We start from the raw sequence: 14,726 nt of genomic DNA, 5'->3' as shown, positions 1-14,726 counted from the left end.
TGTGGCATGTTTTGTGTTGTTTTTTGTTTGTTTGTTTTTAAAAAACATTTTATTGATTTTTTACAGAGAGGAAGGTAGAGAGAGAGAGTTAGAAACATCAATGAGAGAGAAACATCAATTAGCTGCTTCCTGCACACCCCCTACTGGGGATGTGCCCGCAACCAAGGTACATGCCCTCCACCGGAATCGAACCCGGGACCATTCAGTCCGCAGGCCGACGCTCTATCCACTGAGCCAAACGGGTTAGGGCCGTGTTTGTTTTTATTATTAATATTTTTAATGTTGTGCTAGAGGCATTATTGCCTAGAGATTGAAAACCAGGTTTTGGAGCCGACCTTCCAGGAGAGTTACTAGTTCCTGCCTCGTGGAATAGTTATGAGCGTTGTAAAGCATGTATATTGGTACCAGAGACATAGTAAGTGCTCAGTGAATGCTATTATTATTTTAATAAAAAAAAGAAAGAACAAGTCATTTTCTTTTTATGTAACTATTAACCTCCTGCCACACACAAATAGTTTCCCCCTCTCTGGGTTTTTTAAATAGCTGGCCCAAGGCTGTAGAAGGAATTTTTCTTTTGAAAGCAAGGTGATTCAGATGCCTTCCAAAGGCTTGTTCCACCCGGAGATTATATGACCCCATGATCCCTGATGCATTTCTCAAATGGTTTTAAACTGATGAGAGAGCGGCTTTGCTGGGGAAAAGGAGGAGGAACTGGTTTGATGAGTACTCGCTACAGGCCGGCACTTTGATGTGCACTTCACCGCCTCTCATCTAATGCCCGAGAGTCCCTCTAAGTAACTGTAATTTGGGGTTGGGGGCAAACACACGGGGAGCAGACCTGCGAGGTGCCTATTCCTGGGCCCACCACCTACCCAGTTTTGGATAAGGCTGCGTGGGAACCTGCCCCAGCGTCGGTTCAGCCACGTCAGCTTCTCGGGAGGAGATGCAGGCATGATTTGGCTTGATGAACAGCAATACAAGGCACTGAAAAGGTAAAAGGAGAATGGAAATGGTGTGGAGGACAGATGGGGCGCCCACCCATGGTTTTCCCTGCTGCTCCGGCAGTGGCTCCTCTCTCTCGCAAGGAAGCAGCGAGCCCTAGTGCAGTGCGACGAGTGGGCCTGAGGGCAGGGGATTTCTGCTGCCACCAGCCATCCGGATGGAAAGCCCTTTGGTGTGGGTAAAGGGAGTCATGAATGACTAACACCTCAATTCAGCTGTCCCTCTCTGCCAAGTGCCGACTGAGACCTGTGCATGCCAGCTCCAATCGGTGTAAGCCCAGAATGTCTAAACCAGGGTTTCTCAACCCAGCGGGCACTGCTAACCTTGGGGCTGGATAATTCCTCGTGGTGTGGGCTGCCCTGTGCACTGTGGGGTGTTGAGCAGCATCCTGGCTTCTACCCACTAGATGCCAATAACACCTGACCCCCAGTCGTGACAGTCAAGAATGTCTCCCTGGGGAGCAAAATCACGCCCCACTTGAGAACCTGATCTGAATAACCAAATCGGTACAACTTTCAAGGGCCCCCTTTTGAATCACCAGATTTGCTCCTCCGTGTGGCACTAGAAGTGGTTTCTCTTCCTACTACCCCCACCCCTCCTCACACAGCTCAGGCCCAGTGGTAGCAGCTTTAGCTGGAAACACGTCTCCGGACTGTCTTGCCTTGTCTGTGCCAAGGGCCTCCTGCTCCTCCTCGGGCAGGCGTCTGGCCTGATCTGCCCCGGCCTGGCTGGGTTGGGATTGCAGGGGTGATGTCATTGTGCGTTCCCAGGAAGGGTGGAACAAAGGACGGAGTCCCCAAGGACTCACAGCCTCATCCTCAACTGGGCCTCTGGGTAGATCTTTTCCCCCTTCCTTTCCCTCCTTCCGGCCTCAGAAGTGTTTGTAGTTCACCCAAGTGATCCATTGTAAGAGGACACACTAAGCTGGCCGGGCTTCGCGTCTCCGGCTGAGTCCGTTTCCTGCCCCTTGTGTGTCGTAAGAGTGTTGGTTCTGGTCCAGTTCCTGCATGGAATCTTCCATGCCTTTTCCAGTGTGGTGGTGTGAGCCCCAGGGACTTGGACTCTGTGTGATTCTTCTAGTGTGCTCACTCTCCCTGGAGCTCGTTTCTGAAACCGAGGGGAGAAGTGGGGAGCAGGGGAGAGGGCTAGAAAGTAAACCTTCATTCCTTTTATTTTGTTTAGTTTAATTTTTTAAACTTCTTTCTCCTCTTCTTTCTTACCTTCTTCCCGGAGTTTCTGAGGACCCCGCAGCTCTGGGGATCCCTCCTGGCACAGATCCCCAGCCTGTCTTATTTCCATTGGGCTCTCTCTGCTCCACCCACGACCTCTCTGTGGTCTCCTCATGGGGAGGGGGTGCGTGGGACGATAACTCTGCAGGTCAGGGTGCTGTGGGAGTGCTTTTACTGTCTTTTGAAGCAAATCCTCAGAATCTCCTCATAAAGGAACCTGTTAATTCAGAACCTGAAAGAAGCCCGAGGTGTTTCTGTAAGGTGAGATTTGCCCAAGGAGCCACAATTGGCTGACGAGCACATTGTGTGCTTGTTTATTTAGAAATACCTTAATCCAAGCAGGTTTTCATTTTGATCTTGTTCCCTTGATATGCTGGGTGTGGTAGTGACTTTGAGCCCCAAACCCTTTAATAACTGCCTAGGATACCCATCAAGGGCTTTATGAAAGACATTTGTAACTCCAGTGTAGCACATAAAAAAAACACTATAAAAAGCCATTAGTTGACCCTACATGCATCTGAACCGTACCTAGGAGAAACTTCGCGTGTCTGTGTATTCCGATCCGGACCTGCTGTTTGAAAGCAGCCAACCTTAGGCAAACAGACAAACAAAAAGCAGCTAGCCGCCCATGCCACTGTCGTAAAGCTACCATCCATCAGGATGATTGTGCGATTAATAATGCAGGTGATCTTTTCTCTGTGGCTGATCGTGACGCTATTGGTGCAGCTTCTTTTTCAGGCTGCAGTGTGTCCCTCACTGCCGCCTTCTCACTCCCCCCAGTCCCATCCTTTCTGGTCCTTTGTCTGTATTTGGTCGGCCTTTGTTCCTGGGAAAGGTCCTTTCTCCCCCTGGACAGGCTGCTCCTTTAGGGCAAGCCTGGGCCGGGCGGAGCTGCTGGCTGCAGCAGGTGGCCAGCTGTCTTGGCAGAGGCCCCCCGCTGCCTCACCTGCTAGGTTGGCAGCAGTAAAGGCTCATCCCACGTTGTCTCTGCCGCCCTCCCTCTCTCCCTCCCTGCAGTGGGGTGAATGGAGACCTCCGTAAAACCTTCCAGGCACACCTTCCCAGGATGCTCTGGCCAGCCTGGGAACCCAGTACTCCCAGGCCACCCAGTGCATGCCCCATCAGCAAGGGTGGCTTTTTAGTTGTCACCCCATGGTGGTGAAATACATAAAAATGGTTGGGGCCTGCCCCCCTTCGTTGTAGATGAATACATAAACCTTTCGGTGGTTTTGGGCTGGCACTGGAAGGAGTAGGCCTTGGGTCCTTTTAGTGCCAGTTCATGCTCATGGAACTAGAAACAGGCGAGTATGTGACAGAAGTACATAGTCAGTACGAGTGGTGGGTGCCCACTGAACGTCTCAGCAGCCTGCACGTAGAACATTCTGCAGAGGCAAAAAGATTGGAAGCTTGTTTGTATGGGATGTGACGGGCCAGTGCTGGGCAGAAGTATCTAGAGTTTTATGCTTTAAATTGGACTGAGGCTCGAAGAACAAGTTCCCTCGATGACTTGGATGTGTGACTGCCACACTCTAGAGCAGTGGTTCTCAACCTGTGGGCCGTGACCCCTTTGGGGGTCGAACGACCCTTTCACAGGGGTCGCCTAAGACCATCGGAAAACACATATATAATTACATATTGTTTTTGTGATTAATCACTATGCTTTAATTATGTTCAATTTGTAACAATGAAATTGGGGGTCACCACAACATGAGGAACTGTATTAAAGGGTCGCGGCATTAGGAAGGTTGAGAACCACTGCTCTAGAGCATAAACTAACAGTTGCCTTTTCAGCGAATGGTTGAGTTTGGAGGTGATAGCTGTCCACTCGTCTTACAGAAGGGGACACTGCATCCAGTGTCTCCGCACATTTTTGGCAAAACCTTGGGCCCAGGCCCTCCTCTTCCAGTGCCTGGCCAGATCTCTTTGAACTCTACCATGTTGCTTGCCATTTTCTGTGTTGTTCACGGGGCTTGTGACTTACAGCAAGTTTTCATTGTAGATCAAGGTCATGAGTAAATCTATTTTACGAGGTAGGTGATGCCTGATCCTTTGTATAGAGAAGCAATTTCTGAGTGTCTTCTGAGTTTTTCTCCCCTACATGCTTCCATAATCAGTGTACTTCCCCCACACTTGCCTTTTGAGAAACGATAGCTGTAACGAGACTTTACCAGCCAAGTGTTAATCCAATGGGCAGGATTGCAAAAGACCTCCCTGTCATCTACTGTACCCGGCTGCGTCTTCAGCAGAAATGGGAGATAGTGAATTGAATGAAAGCAAAGGGCATTCTGTTGGTGGTATGCTGAAGCGCCCAGATGTTCACAGACTGCAGGACTCCTGTGGGTCCAAGAGTGGGTCCTGCTGAAGAGGTTTCACTCGAGTTCAGTTCTGCTGCTCCTCCTCTGGCTGGGCCCCATGGCCCCCCTGGCACCACGCCGCTGCGCCTGTGCTGTGGCTGGTGGTAACGCAGGCTCTCCTGTGTTTGCAGATGAGCGTGAAGCCGTGCAGAAGAAGACCTTCACCAAGTGGGTCAATTCCCACCTCGCCCGAGTGTCCTGCCGGATCACAGACCTGTACACGGACCTTCGAGATGGACGGATGCTCATCAAGCTGCTGGAGGTCCTCTCTGGAGAGAGGCTGGTGAGTGTCGGGCTGCTGTTTAAGTGTCTTGCAGCATGGGTGGGGAAATGTTTTTGAGAAATCTATCAGGGCTTTCCTCCTGGTAAATTACACAATCAATGGCTGATCTTCTGGAGAAGGAGAACCTTGATAAGAGAGATGAGCATGTTGGAGAAAGCTCCTGTGTAGACATTCTGAGTCTAGTTGATGTTCTTGAGCCTGTAATAAGGTGGCCGCGTTCTCGTAATTTGCGAGGTCACTACCACCTTCGGTCAGAGGGACCTTGGCTGGTGTCCCCCCTTAAACAGGGCATGGTGCTGGTAATTGAAGGGCCAGCCCGGGGCCCTGGCTCCAAGATGGATCTATAGCCCACGAGATCATGGAATAATTTTGAATTTGTGTTATATTAATTCTCTGGAAAATCTGAGCTGCCGTTTTAAAGTGTCAAGAATTGAACTCAGTAGTTCTCTGACGTTTTTGCTTTCTTCCCTGCACACTTTTTATTTTGGGGGTGGAGGGAGAGGCTGGTGTTTTGTCGTCTCCTTGGAAACTCGGAGCTTCTAATGAATTCACCGTGCCTTTTCAGGCAAGGGAGTTTTCAGCCTGCAGTGAAAATTGTATCCCCATTTTGTTTCTCAGCGCTACAGCGGCTTGTCTCTGATGTGACTGTTGTTTATGAACCTTAAGCCAAGGAAGCTTAAGCCAGTCTCCCTAACTGACCCAACAGGTTTTGTCTGGTCTTGGTTTGAAAATGGATGCTGTATTCTGCCAGATCACATGCAGTTCCATAGGTGGTGGGTGGGACCGAGCCGAAAGCTGACGCCCAGGGATGGAGCCCCACATCTGTAGTGACATCACCAGGAAAATATGCTGGCGGTTGGCAGGGCTGCCAGAAAGCCTTATTTTTAACTCGATCTCTACCCTGTAACTTACAGCCACATGGCTCTGTGTGCAGACCGACCCACACACCTCTGACCACAGGCAGGGAGCTAAGATGGTACCCTGCCCTATTATTAGCCCACAGCAGAATTGCCTCCGCGAGCCTGGGTAGAAACCGAGTCAGAGCTCTCTCTCTCCCTGCCCCTTCGTTCAAGATCAGAGTCCTGTGGAAGGGTAAAGCCTCATCTCACGTGTAGTGAGTTTTGTTCATGGTCTTTGTTCCCCGTCCATGCAGGTGTGGTTGCCTCCTGTTCTTTGGGAGTTTGTGGGTCACACTGGACAAATTAGATTAATAAAGGAGGCCTCTGCCTAAGACGTGGTGGCTGCCTGAATCGGAAGGTGGTTTGTGGGGTGCTGGTGGGTAGTGGGCCCACATGGGGCGGGCGAAGGCCGGTCATTGATTGCATTTTAATTTGTTTTTTTGAAGTGAGTCTTCTTTGAGAACCTAGGCTAGAATTATTGTAATATTCATCTTTAAATATAGTTTTTGTAACCAGACTTTTCCCCCTGCCTCTCAACCTTTTTTTTTTTTCCTGTTAATGTTTTACCTAGTGTGATTGTTTATTGATCTTTTTGAATGTTTTGAAAGTAGCTAAAAAAAAATCATTAAAGGTCACATGGATAGACATTCGTTTGAACATTTATTTTTGTCCCAATAGGGTCCAGTCTTCCAGGCTGTAGGGAGTCAGTGGCTCACCTCCGAAGATCCATAATTCTTTTATACCAAGAAGATTTGTGTCCTTGATAATGTCCACATAATAAATGGGGTCAGGCCCAGTGCCCCTTTTTCCGAACAAAAATATTCATAGGGAGGAAACGGCAGCCAATAAAGCATAATTCATAGTTGTGTGTGGAGACTGCCCTCTCCGCCTTTCATTGCTGCTGTGTTTGTGTGTGTGTGGTGTTTTTGGTTTGTTGGTTTGTCTTTGGTAGTAACCCATCAGCCAAGGAGATGGATAGGGAAGAGCATGTGATTGCACCATTTCCAGCCTTTCAGGCAGTCGGTGCCAGAAACCGTGTTTAGCAGTGACATCCCACTTTGTAAAAACCACAAGTGTCTCTACTTCTTTTATCACCCGTTCCTCACAGCCAGCCCTGATTATAGGTTGGGCAGTCTGATTAATCTTCTTATTCCAAAAATAAGGGTCCCGTAGATAGAGTGAGCTAAAGCTCTTGTTCATTTTTCAGCCTGTTTGGCCCCGGGGTTGAATTTGGTTCATGGGACACTTAACTACTCTGCTGTTGGCTGCAGAGGCTGCCAGAAACTCAAGTTAGAGACCCTCCCTGCAGGCCAGGACCTCTGGGAGGGCTTGCCCCAAAAAGGACCCTTGCATTTTCGATTCCATAACTAATGAGGTGGTTAGAGCTTCCTGGCCTGGGTAAATTAATGTCCACAGCTAAGCGTGGATCATCAGGAAACAGCCAGCCAGCACCGGGCTCTCTGCGCCACTGATCCGAACCCCAGGTAACGTAAACACATGCACTCCCACCTGGAGCCCTGTGTCAGACAAGCACTTGGGCCCCAGCATTTAACCACCAGCTTGGCAGTAGGTAGTAGATAAATGTGTGAGGGCCCAGAGTATTTAAATTTACTTTATTAATACATTCTTGGAGCCAGTTCATCCTTTGGTATAGAGGAGGAAATGTGTCTGGTTTTTACTGCATGAAGTTCAAAGAAACATTGGTTTAATGTTCCAGACAGTTTCATCCTAGCCTTAGCCTGCATTTCGGCTCAGTAAAATTTGAACTAAATTTGAACAGGGTTTAGGTGGGTTATCGGGGCACTTGATTCTGATGTGCTGGGGAACATCAGAGGGCAGAGACCCACCTCTGGTCCTGACTGGGGCAGGATCCATGTCGGAAGTGTCCCTTTCTCTGCCTCGGGCGTGTCAGCTTACGGAGCAGTGAGGAAACTGAGGCTGAGCCAGGAAGCGACTGCTAATTGGGATTGATGACAAAGAATATTCCTTTTCAATATCTCACCCTGAAATTACTGTACATTATAACTCTTCATAAAGGTCTCGCTTTAAAATGCCCTACAAAATAGAGACCCATCCTTGACGGTGGCATCGACTGAGCAGGTGAAAATGGCGAGCACAGAACCCGTGCCAGTCACTTTGTCACTGATGGCAGGGCCAGAGTAGGGCGGGACTGGAGGGGAGAGGTTTGTCTCACGGCAGCACGGACATTTGGAGGGAGTGGGCCACTGGTGTGATACGTCAGGCCTGGACTTTGGTTACGGAGTGGAGCCCGCAGGTCATAACCCAGGTCGGGGGCTTGCCTGCGCCTGCCCCTTCCCTCGGGGGCCTCGGCAGTGAAGAATGGTTCTAAATAAGAAGGCCAGCTTCCTGCCTTGCCCTGCCAGGCGGAGCCCTCCCCTCTGACGGAAAGAGGACCGTGTTTTTCTGACCACCTCTGCCTTCCTGCCAGCCCTCGCCATTTCCAATCGCAGATGCCACTGGGTTCTCCTTGCCTGCTGTTTTCCTGATATTCTGTCTTCTCACTCTGTTAATCAGTTTCAAAGAAGAGAAGGGGGAGGGAATTTGATTTTTTTCGTATGTGTGGGTTTTTTGGTGGGGTTGTTTTTGTGTGTGTGTGTGTGTGTGTGTGTGTGTGTGTGTGTTTGCCGCCATTAATTCCAAAACAGGCTGAGCTAGTTGGAAAAGATAGATTTACTGGGAGATCTGTTAAGCCTTAAATCCCACTTTGTGCTGCTCTGAGTTTTACATAAAGCCTTTGCTAAGAGAACCATACTGGTCTGTATTGTTGTTGAAACAGGATTTGTGGACTGGCCACAGAACCTACCTATTGTCTGTAATATCATTTGTGTGGGAGAATTTGTTTTTGTCCTAAATAACCAGCCACTGAAGAATGCCCCCATTAGACTTACGTCTAATTGCACAAATGCAACGAGCGCATTAATAGTAATGGGTCCCATATTGTAAAGTACCAAATGAATGGCCCCAAAGCCCTGGAGTTCAGAAGGGAAAACAGGCCTTCTGGATGGGGTGTCAAGGAACCCCAAGTAAGTAAGTGGGTGGGTTCCAGCTGATCCAGGAGGAGAGGTTCGGGTGTGGATAGAGAGAGCATACAGGGGTCAGGTGTCAGCTGAGGGGCAGAGTGAGGAGAACATTGTGGGAACGGCGTCAGGGAGGAACCGTGTAGGGAAAGCGGCCCAGCTAAATTGGAGTTTGTTTTTGGAAGCAGCAATGATGGTGACTTTCGTGTGTATCGCTTTTAGTGTTCACTGTCACAGATTATCTCATTTGGTCATCATAGTTTAAAGAAGCAGACAATTTATGTTTTATAGAAAAAACAGGCAGAGTGGCCAGGGTCTTGCCCAAAGCCAGTATTGCTAGTACGTAATAGAACTTGGACCCAGCCCACTCTGCTGTCTGTTCCCCTCCTTTCCCAGTGAGCCCTGAGAAAGGAGAAGGTGCTCTTAGAGCCGGTCCCAACCAGTGAGGAGACAGGCAGGAATTAGTTGAACACAGTGTATTCATTTTAATTGGGCAAGAATCGTTCATACTCTGCTCAAAGTTGGATGTGTATGGGGACTTCGTGTGAAATGAGCTTGGCTGTATAGTGTATTAGAGGAGACGTTGGAAACCAGTGCTTCCCACATTACTCTCTCTATTAAGTAGAAGTGTGTGTGTGTGTGTGTGTGTGTGTGTCGAAAATCAGTTTGTGATGAAAAGACAAAAGCATAAGCAAGTAAGTGTTCATCACACTGGTGTACTGAGACCAGTTAGTGTCTTTTCTCTGTCTTCTTTACTATTGCTGAGCAGTAAGATCAGCAGAGTTCACCTTGCATGCTAGTAAGTCTTACATCCTCCAACACAGAAGTTGTATTTGCTAGCTGGAAGCCACTTTAAAAGGCCACTGAGTTAGATCCCTCATTGCATAGGTACTGAAACTCAAGAGTAAGCAGCATGCGGGGCCATTCAACTGGTGTGTGGCAGATGGGCCGGCCACTTCCAGTGCCCAGGGCTGGTGTTCCGTCCAGCCTGCAACCCTGGCAGAGCTGTTTCTCCATGGCTTCAAGGTGGCTTTGGACACTCATGGGAAAGCCCCCAAGAGAGTGGGGGTTACCAGGGTGGAACAGTGTGGCCCAGTTCCCGGTGGCCTCCCGAAACACCCTTCCAGGAGCCTCCCTCTGTCTTCTTCTTCTGTTCAGGGAGGCCAGATCAGCTGCAGGAAACATTTATTTTTCTCGTTTCCACCTCTAGGTTCTGATAAAAACTCTGCCATTGTGATTATGTCATAGTTCTGCAAATCCTGACACCCACAGGATAGAACTGACCCAACTCAAGGCTGAGTGGGCAGCTGGGGAAGAGCCAAGGACCAGGAAGAGGGGCCCCCAGCCCTCATCCAGCTCCTTCATTTCTTCCTAACGGCCTTGGGTCCCCTTGGACGAATCTGACCAAGGCCACACCACTTCTCAGGGGCCTCGCTGCTCCAATAAGCAATTAGAATTATGTTGTCAGTTGCTAGAGGTGGTTGTTTAGCCCTCTAATTTCCACTCCTTTTTGGAGTCAGAAAGAAGATGGGTCTCGAGCAAGGCCTGGGATGGAGCTGTGGCTGATACAGAGATGGGACCAGAAGGGACCTTGGGGAGGGAAAACAGGAAAAGCGCCTGCAGAACACAGGAACACTGGCCGTGGTGTGGGGAACTTGTTAAAATTATTTAAGGGAGAAACGGTAAAAATAGGCATTTCCTCAGAGGAACCGCCTCCCTCCCTGCAGAGCCCCCTGCGTCTGAGTCACGTATGAGCCTGGTGTTGGTCTTGATCTTTGTCTCCACATTAGTGACATTTCAAACTGCCCCATCAGAAACGGCCCGCGGGACAGAAATGCCCATGCTGCCGTGGGAACGAACCCGTGCCACACTAGGAATGTGACAGTAATTAATGGGGGCAAGACGGGGAATGCCCCTTTTCATGGCAGAATTAGCCACTTTGGGGGCGAGGTTTTAGGAAAGTGTTAGCTATGGAGAGAGGCACCCCCCTTTCCATTGTGTTTAGCTTTCTCCATTGTTACCTCCTTTTCCTTTTGAGAAGATGGAAATCTAGTGACATAAAAATAGCTCCTTAACAAAGGATTTAAACTATCTGCCCGATAGAAACAGAGTCTCTTTTCTTTCACGCGGTTCTTGGTGTGGCATGAGGAGAAGGAGCTGTGGAATCCCGCCCCAGCACCCTGAGCTCCTCTGGGGGGCCCGTCAGCATCACATGGGTCCCCGCGATGTGGCTGGCTTGAGGCGGCTGTTGGGTATACCTTTGAGGGAGTGTGTGCCAGTGTCGGCCTCAAACCGCGTCTACAGAGCCAGTCACAAAATTAGAGATCGAGTCTACCTTCTTTCTGCTTCGATGTCATGTTATCACTTGATCTAACTTAAGTAACATACCCCAGCATTTCCCACATACCTGAGATAAATTCGTTGTGAAGGTGCTGAGAGAAAATGCCTTGGGGGGGGGGGGAGTGTAAGGGAAGCTGTCATAATAGTGTAATAAAGCCTCACTTTTAGAGACGTTTCTTCTCCCTTGGCTTTTACTTGAAAACAGAATCTGCCATTGTGGCAAGGCTGCTACTTGTGATCTTCTTTCCTGGCGTTGAAGCGTGTTCTTTGCACACTAGCTTTTGTAGGAAAATAGAAAGTCAAGGAAAAGAAGATAATCTGAGACTGGCTACTTAAAATGGCCACTTGTTATCCAAGTCATCTTCCCTTCAGATATTTTCCATCTGACAATAACTGAGGATCTCAGCTACAGAGGGAAAGCAGGGGACAGGCAAGGCATCCCTGTCGGGGCTGCTACCTTGCGGGGGTGCCAGGCTGCTACCTTGCGGGGGTGCCAGGCTGCTACCTTGCGGGGGTGCCAGCTGTTGCACACCTGGCCGCCGTTCCCTGCGGGGCCAGCCCCTGAGGCACACACTGAGCTCAGTCCACCTGCATTCAGTTCACTGCGCGTAGCCTTGCGCTCGGAACCAAACCAGAAGCCGCTGGGAATATAGCAGAATTATTAAGCATTATTCCTGCTCTCATGAAGCCAGTAGTCTAGTTGGAAGTAATAAGAGCGATATGTGAAACAACAGCGAAAATAAAGGATGTAGACGATGGTTTGTTTCTGCGCTCTGTGGCAGAACTGTACAGAGTTGGGAGAAAAGGGGGGCCGGTGAGAACTGGAATGGTTGGAATGTCTTCCAGAGGGAAAGCTGTGCCTTGCATTGAGCCTTGAAAGGTGAGTGGGGTATGGTGAGGTGGCCGTGGAGGGCAGCCCCACGTCAGCCAGGCCGAGTGCGTCCTTGTAGCTAGCGAGGTGTGCACAGCCTGTCGGAGTCTCTGTGAAATGATGAGAGCAGCCTGAGGTGCAGCTTCCACTAGAAGGGGAGTGGGGGCGGGGGGGCGGGTTTGGAAGAGGGGGGTATGGAGCAAGGAGAGGAGGGCATGAGCATGCTCTCAACACAGGTGGGGGTTATAGAGACACTGAGTGAGTGTGTGGCTTTATTTAAAATGTTGACCTTCAGAGGACCTTTTGGATTTTGATATAACTGGGTAAAAAGGAAGAGACATTTGGGGTGTTCACATCATTACACTACTCTCACATTTTTCCCCTTTATCCTTTCTTTTCAGTAAGTCACACCCTTTACTCAATCCCCTCCCCATCACTTTCACAAAACCACCTGATTCTCCTGTGAGCCACCCTTAGGAATGACCCACACCAGCAGGTGGCAAGCCTAATTTTAGGTTAAAGCAGCCACTAAATCCTCAGATTTAAACACATCTGCAGAGCTGTTTTGCGTCTGCAGAAGGCTGTGTGGATGGCAGCAGTAGCTCTGAAAGTCGATGAAAACGGGGTCCGTTTTTCTCTAAACTTCCAGTTTCTGCAGGCATTTGTAAATTGTGTTGCTTCCATGATAAAACAAACTTCTAAAGAGTGGTTCTCAACCTTGGCTGCACATTAGAATCACCTGGGAATCTTTTTAAAATCCTGATTTCTGGGCCTCATCCTCCAGAAATTCTGTTTCTTTGTTATGCGGTGGGGCCACAACATTAGTAACAAAGAAACGGAATTTCCGGAGGATGGGGCCCAGAAATCAGGATTTTAAAAAGATTCGCAGGTGATTCTAATGTGAACCACTGTTCTAAAGAGTGATCGGTTACCATCCCTTCAGTAAACTTTTCTCTTCAGAGGCTGTTAGATAAACACTGTCCTGGACTGAACAAGCACACTTGGCTGTTAATGTTTTGGTTTGGGTAGGAGAGCGCGGCGTGAATGGGCAGTAGGTCCGAGCCTGCCTCTTCCCCGTTGGATGATGTTTCCACCTTCTGCTCACCCATTTCCAGCCTAAACCCACCAAGGGGCGAATGCGCATCCATTGTCTGGAGAACGTGGACAAGGCCCTCCAGTTCCTGAAGGAGCAGAGAGTCCACCTGGAGAACATGGGGTCCCACGACATCGTGGATGGGAACCACCGGCTGACCCTGGGCCTCATCTGGACCATCATCCTGCGCTTCCAGGTAGGAGGCTTGGCGGGGGGTTCTGCCTTCCTCTCAGGTGCTAGCCTCTGGGGAAGCTGGCCGCCTCCCGTTCCAGAGGGGCCAGGAAGACCAGGTGGAAATGGCGTCTCAGGGTCAGGTGTGCGGGGCTGTGTGCCACCTCCAGCTGCCCTGTGGGCACAGCGCCCTCACCTCCCTCAGTTCTGCTGGGTTCTCCCATCAGATAAGTGGGTTCAGAGCCGCCTCCCCGCCCACCACTTCACTGGCACCTGCTCTGAACGTCCGGTGTCTGCTGCTCAGCTTTCAGGAGCAGTGGATGCTCAGTTACTAGCACTAGGCTGTCTGAACGTCACCAGACAGGCACGTATTGTTGGGGGCTGTGAGAACAGGTGGTAGACCAGTGGGGTCAGACCGGACCTGGTTTCAGCAACCTCGGTACTTGGGTTCTGGCTAGGAAAGAACCCAGAGCCAAGACTCAAACTGTGAGAGAACATTTATTTGGAAAATCCCAAAGATAGAAGAAGTAATTTTTAGCAGAAATGGGCTTAGAAAACAAGTTACTGAGGCAGAGGAAGGACTTTTGGAGTTGGGAGTGAGGAAAGTAATGGTAACGTGCCTGGGGGAGGGAGAGAATGGAGGAGAGGGGGAAGGGAAAGGCTCTGGCCTCCTGGGAGGGAGAGGTGCTCGGTCCTCTGTCCTAAAGGTGTTTTTTTTTGTTTTGTTTTTAATTGAAATTCTTCATTGTTCAAAGTATTACATGAGTCTCCTTTCCCCCCCATTGACCTCTCCCCAGTCATTCCCACTCCCCAGCACATGCCCTCACCCGCCTACTGTCTGTGTCCATTGGTTATGCTTATATGCATGCGTACAAGTCCTTTAGTCGTCCTAAGGTTTTAAAGGTGGAGATTTTAGGGGGTGTCCCAGTGGAAGATCTCAGTAGACTATTCAGCAGCTTTTCAGGTGTGTCCTTTCAGGGTTGGCATATCCACTGACTGATTGGTTGGCGCCAGGGTACAGGGGTTCATTATTCAACGCAGCTGGTCCTGAGGTCAGCCAGGGCCTTTGCTTGTCTGGTTTTGCTGCTTTTCTGGGCCTGGAGCTGGAATACAACTGAGGCCTAGATGTTATCTCTAGGGCGGAAGGTCGGGGGGCCCAGGCAGCAAGGCCAGCGATATGCTAGGAGGAAACCGAAGTCACACCCTACAATTGTCCTGTGCTAGACATCTGGGGTGTTCTGCCCTGGTGGCCTTCTACACCTGGCCCATCGTCCTTGCTCTGCACATGTCTGACCGACTGCCACAGTATTGTAGGATATTTTTAGGAGAAGCTGTTTAGGATCATGGCACGTGTGTGGGCTCCGTTTGCACCTCCATTCTCCTTTGGATGTGAGGAAGCCGTGTTCAGGGGGATGTGCAAAAAGCCTTAGGCTTGCATGAGTTGAT

At 49.7% G+C, this 14,726-nt stretch overlaps 1 protein-coding gene across 1 annotated transcript in view; it reads left to right on the top strand.

Annotated features, from left to right (window-relative positions):
* Positions 1–14,726, top strand: part of SPTBN1 (spectrin beta, non-erythrocytic 1) — a 179,377-nt gene that overhangs the window by 112,895 nt on the left and 51,756 nt on the right. The window contains exons 3-4 of the mRNA XM_081100735.1: positions 4,717–4,868; positions 13,132–13,305. Coding sequence (XP_080956861.1) covers positions 4,717–4,868; positions 13,132–13,305 — 326 coding nt within the window. The remainder of the gene's footprint in view (positions 1–4,716; positions 4,869–13,131; positions 13,306–14,726) is intronic.

Source organism: Myotis nattereri (assembly GCF_964212035.1).
Source record: "Myotis nattereri genome assembly, chromosome: 10".
NCBI classification, from domain to species: Eukaryota; Metazoa; Chordata; class Mammalia; order Chiroptera; family Vespertilionidae; genus Myotis; species Myotis nattereri.
The sequence above is the reverse complement of the archived record's forward strand: the minus strand, read 5'-3'. Positions and strand labels throughout refer to the sequence as shown.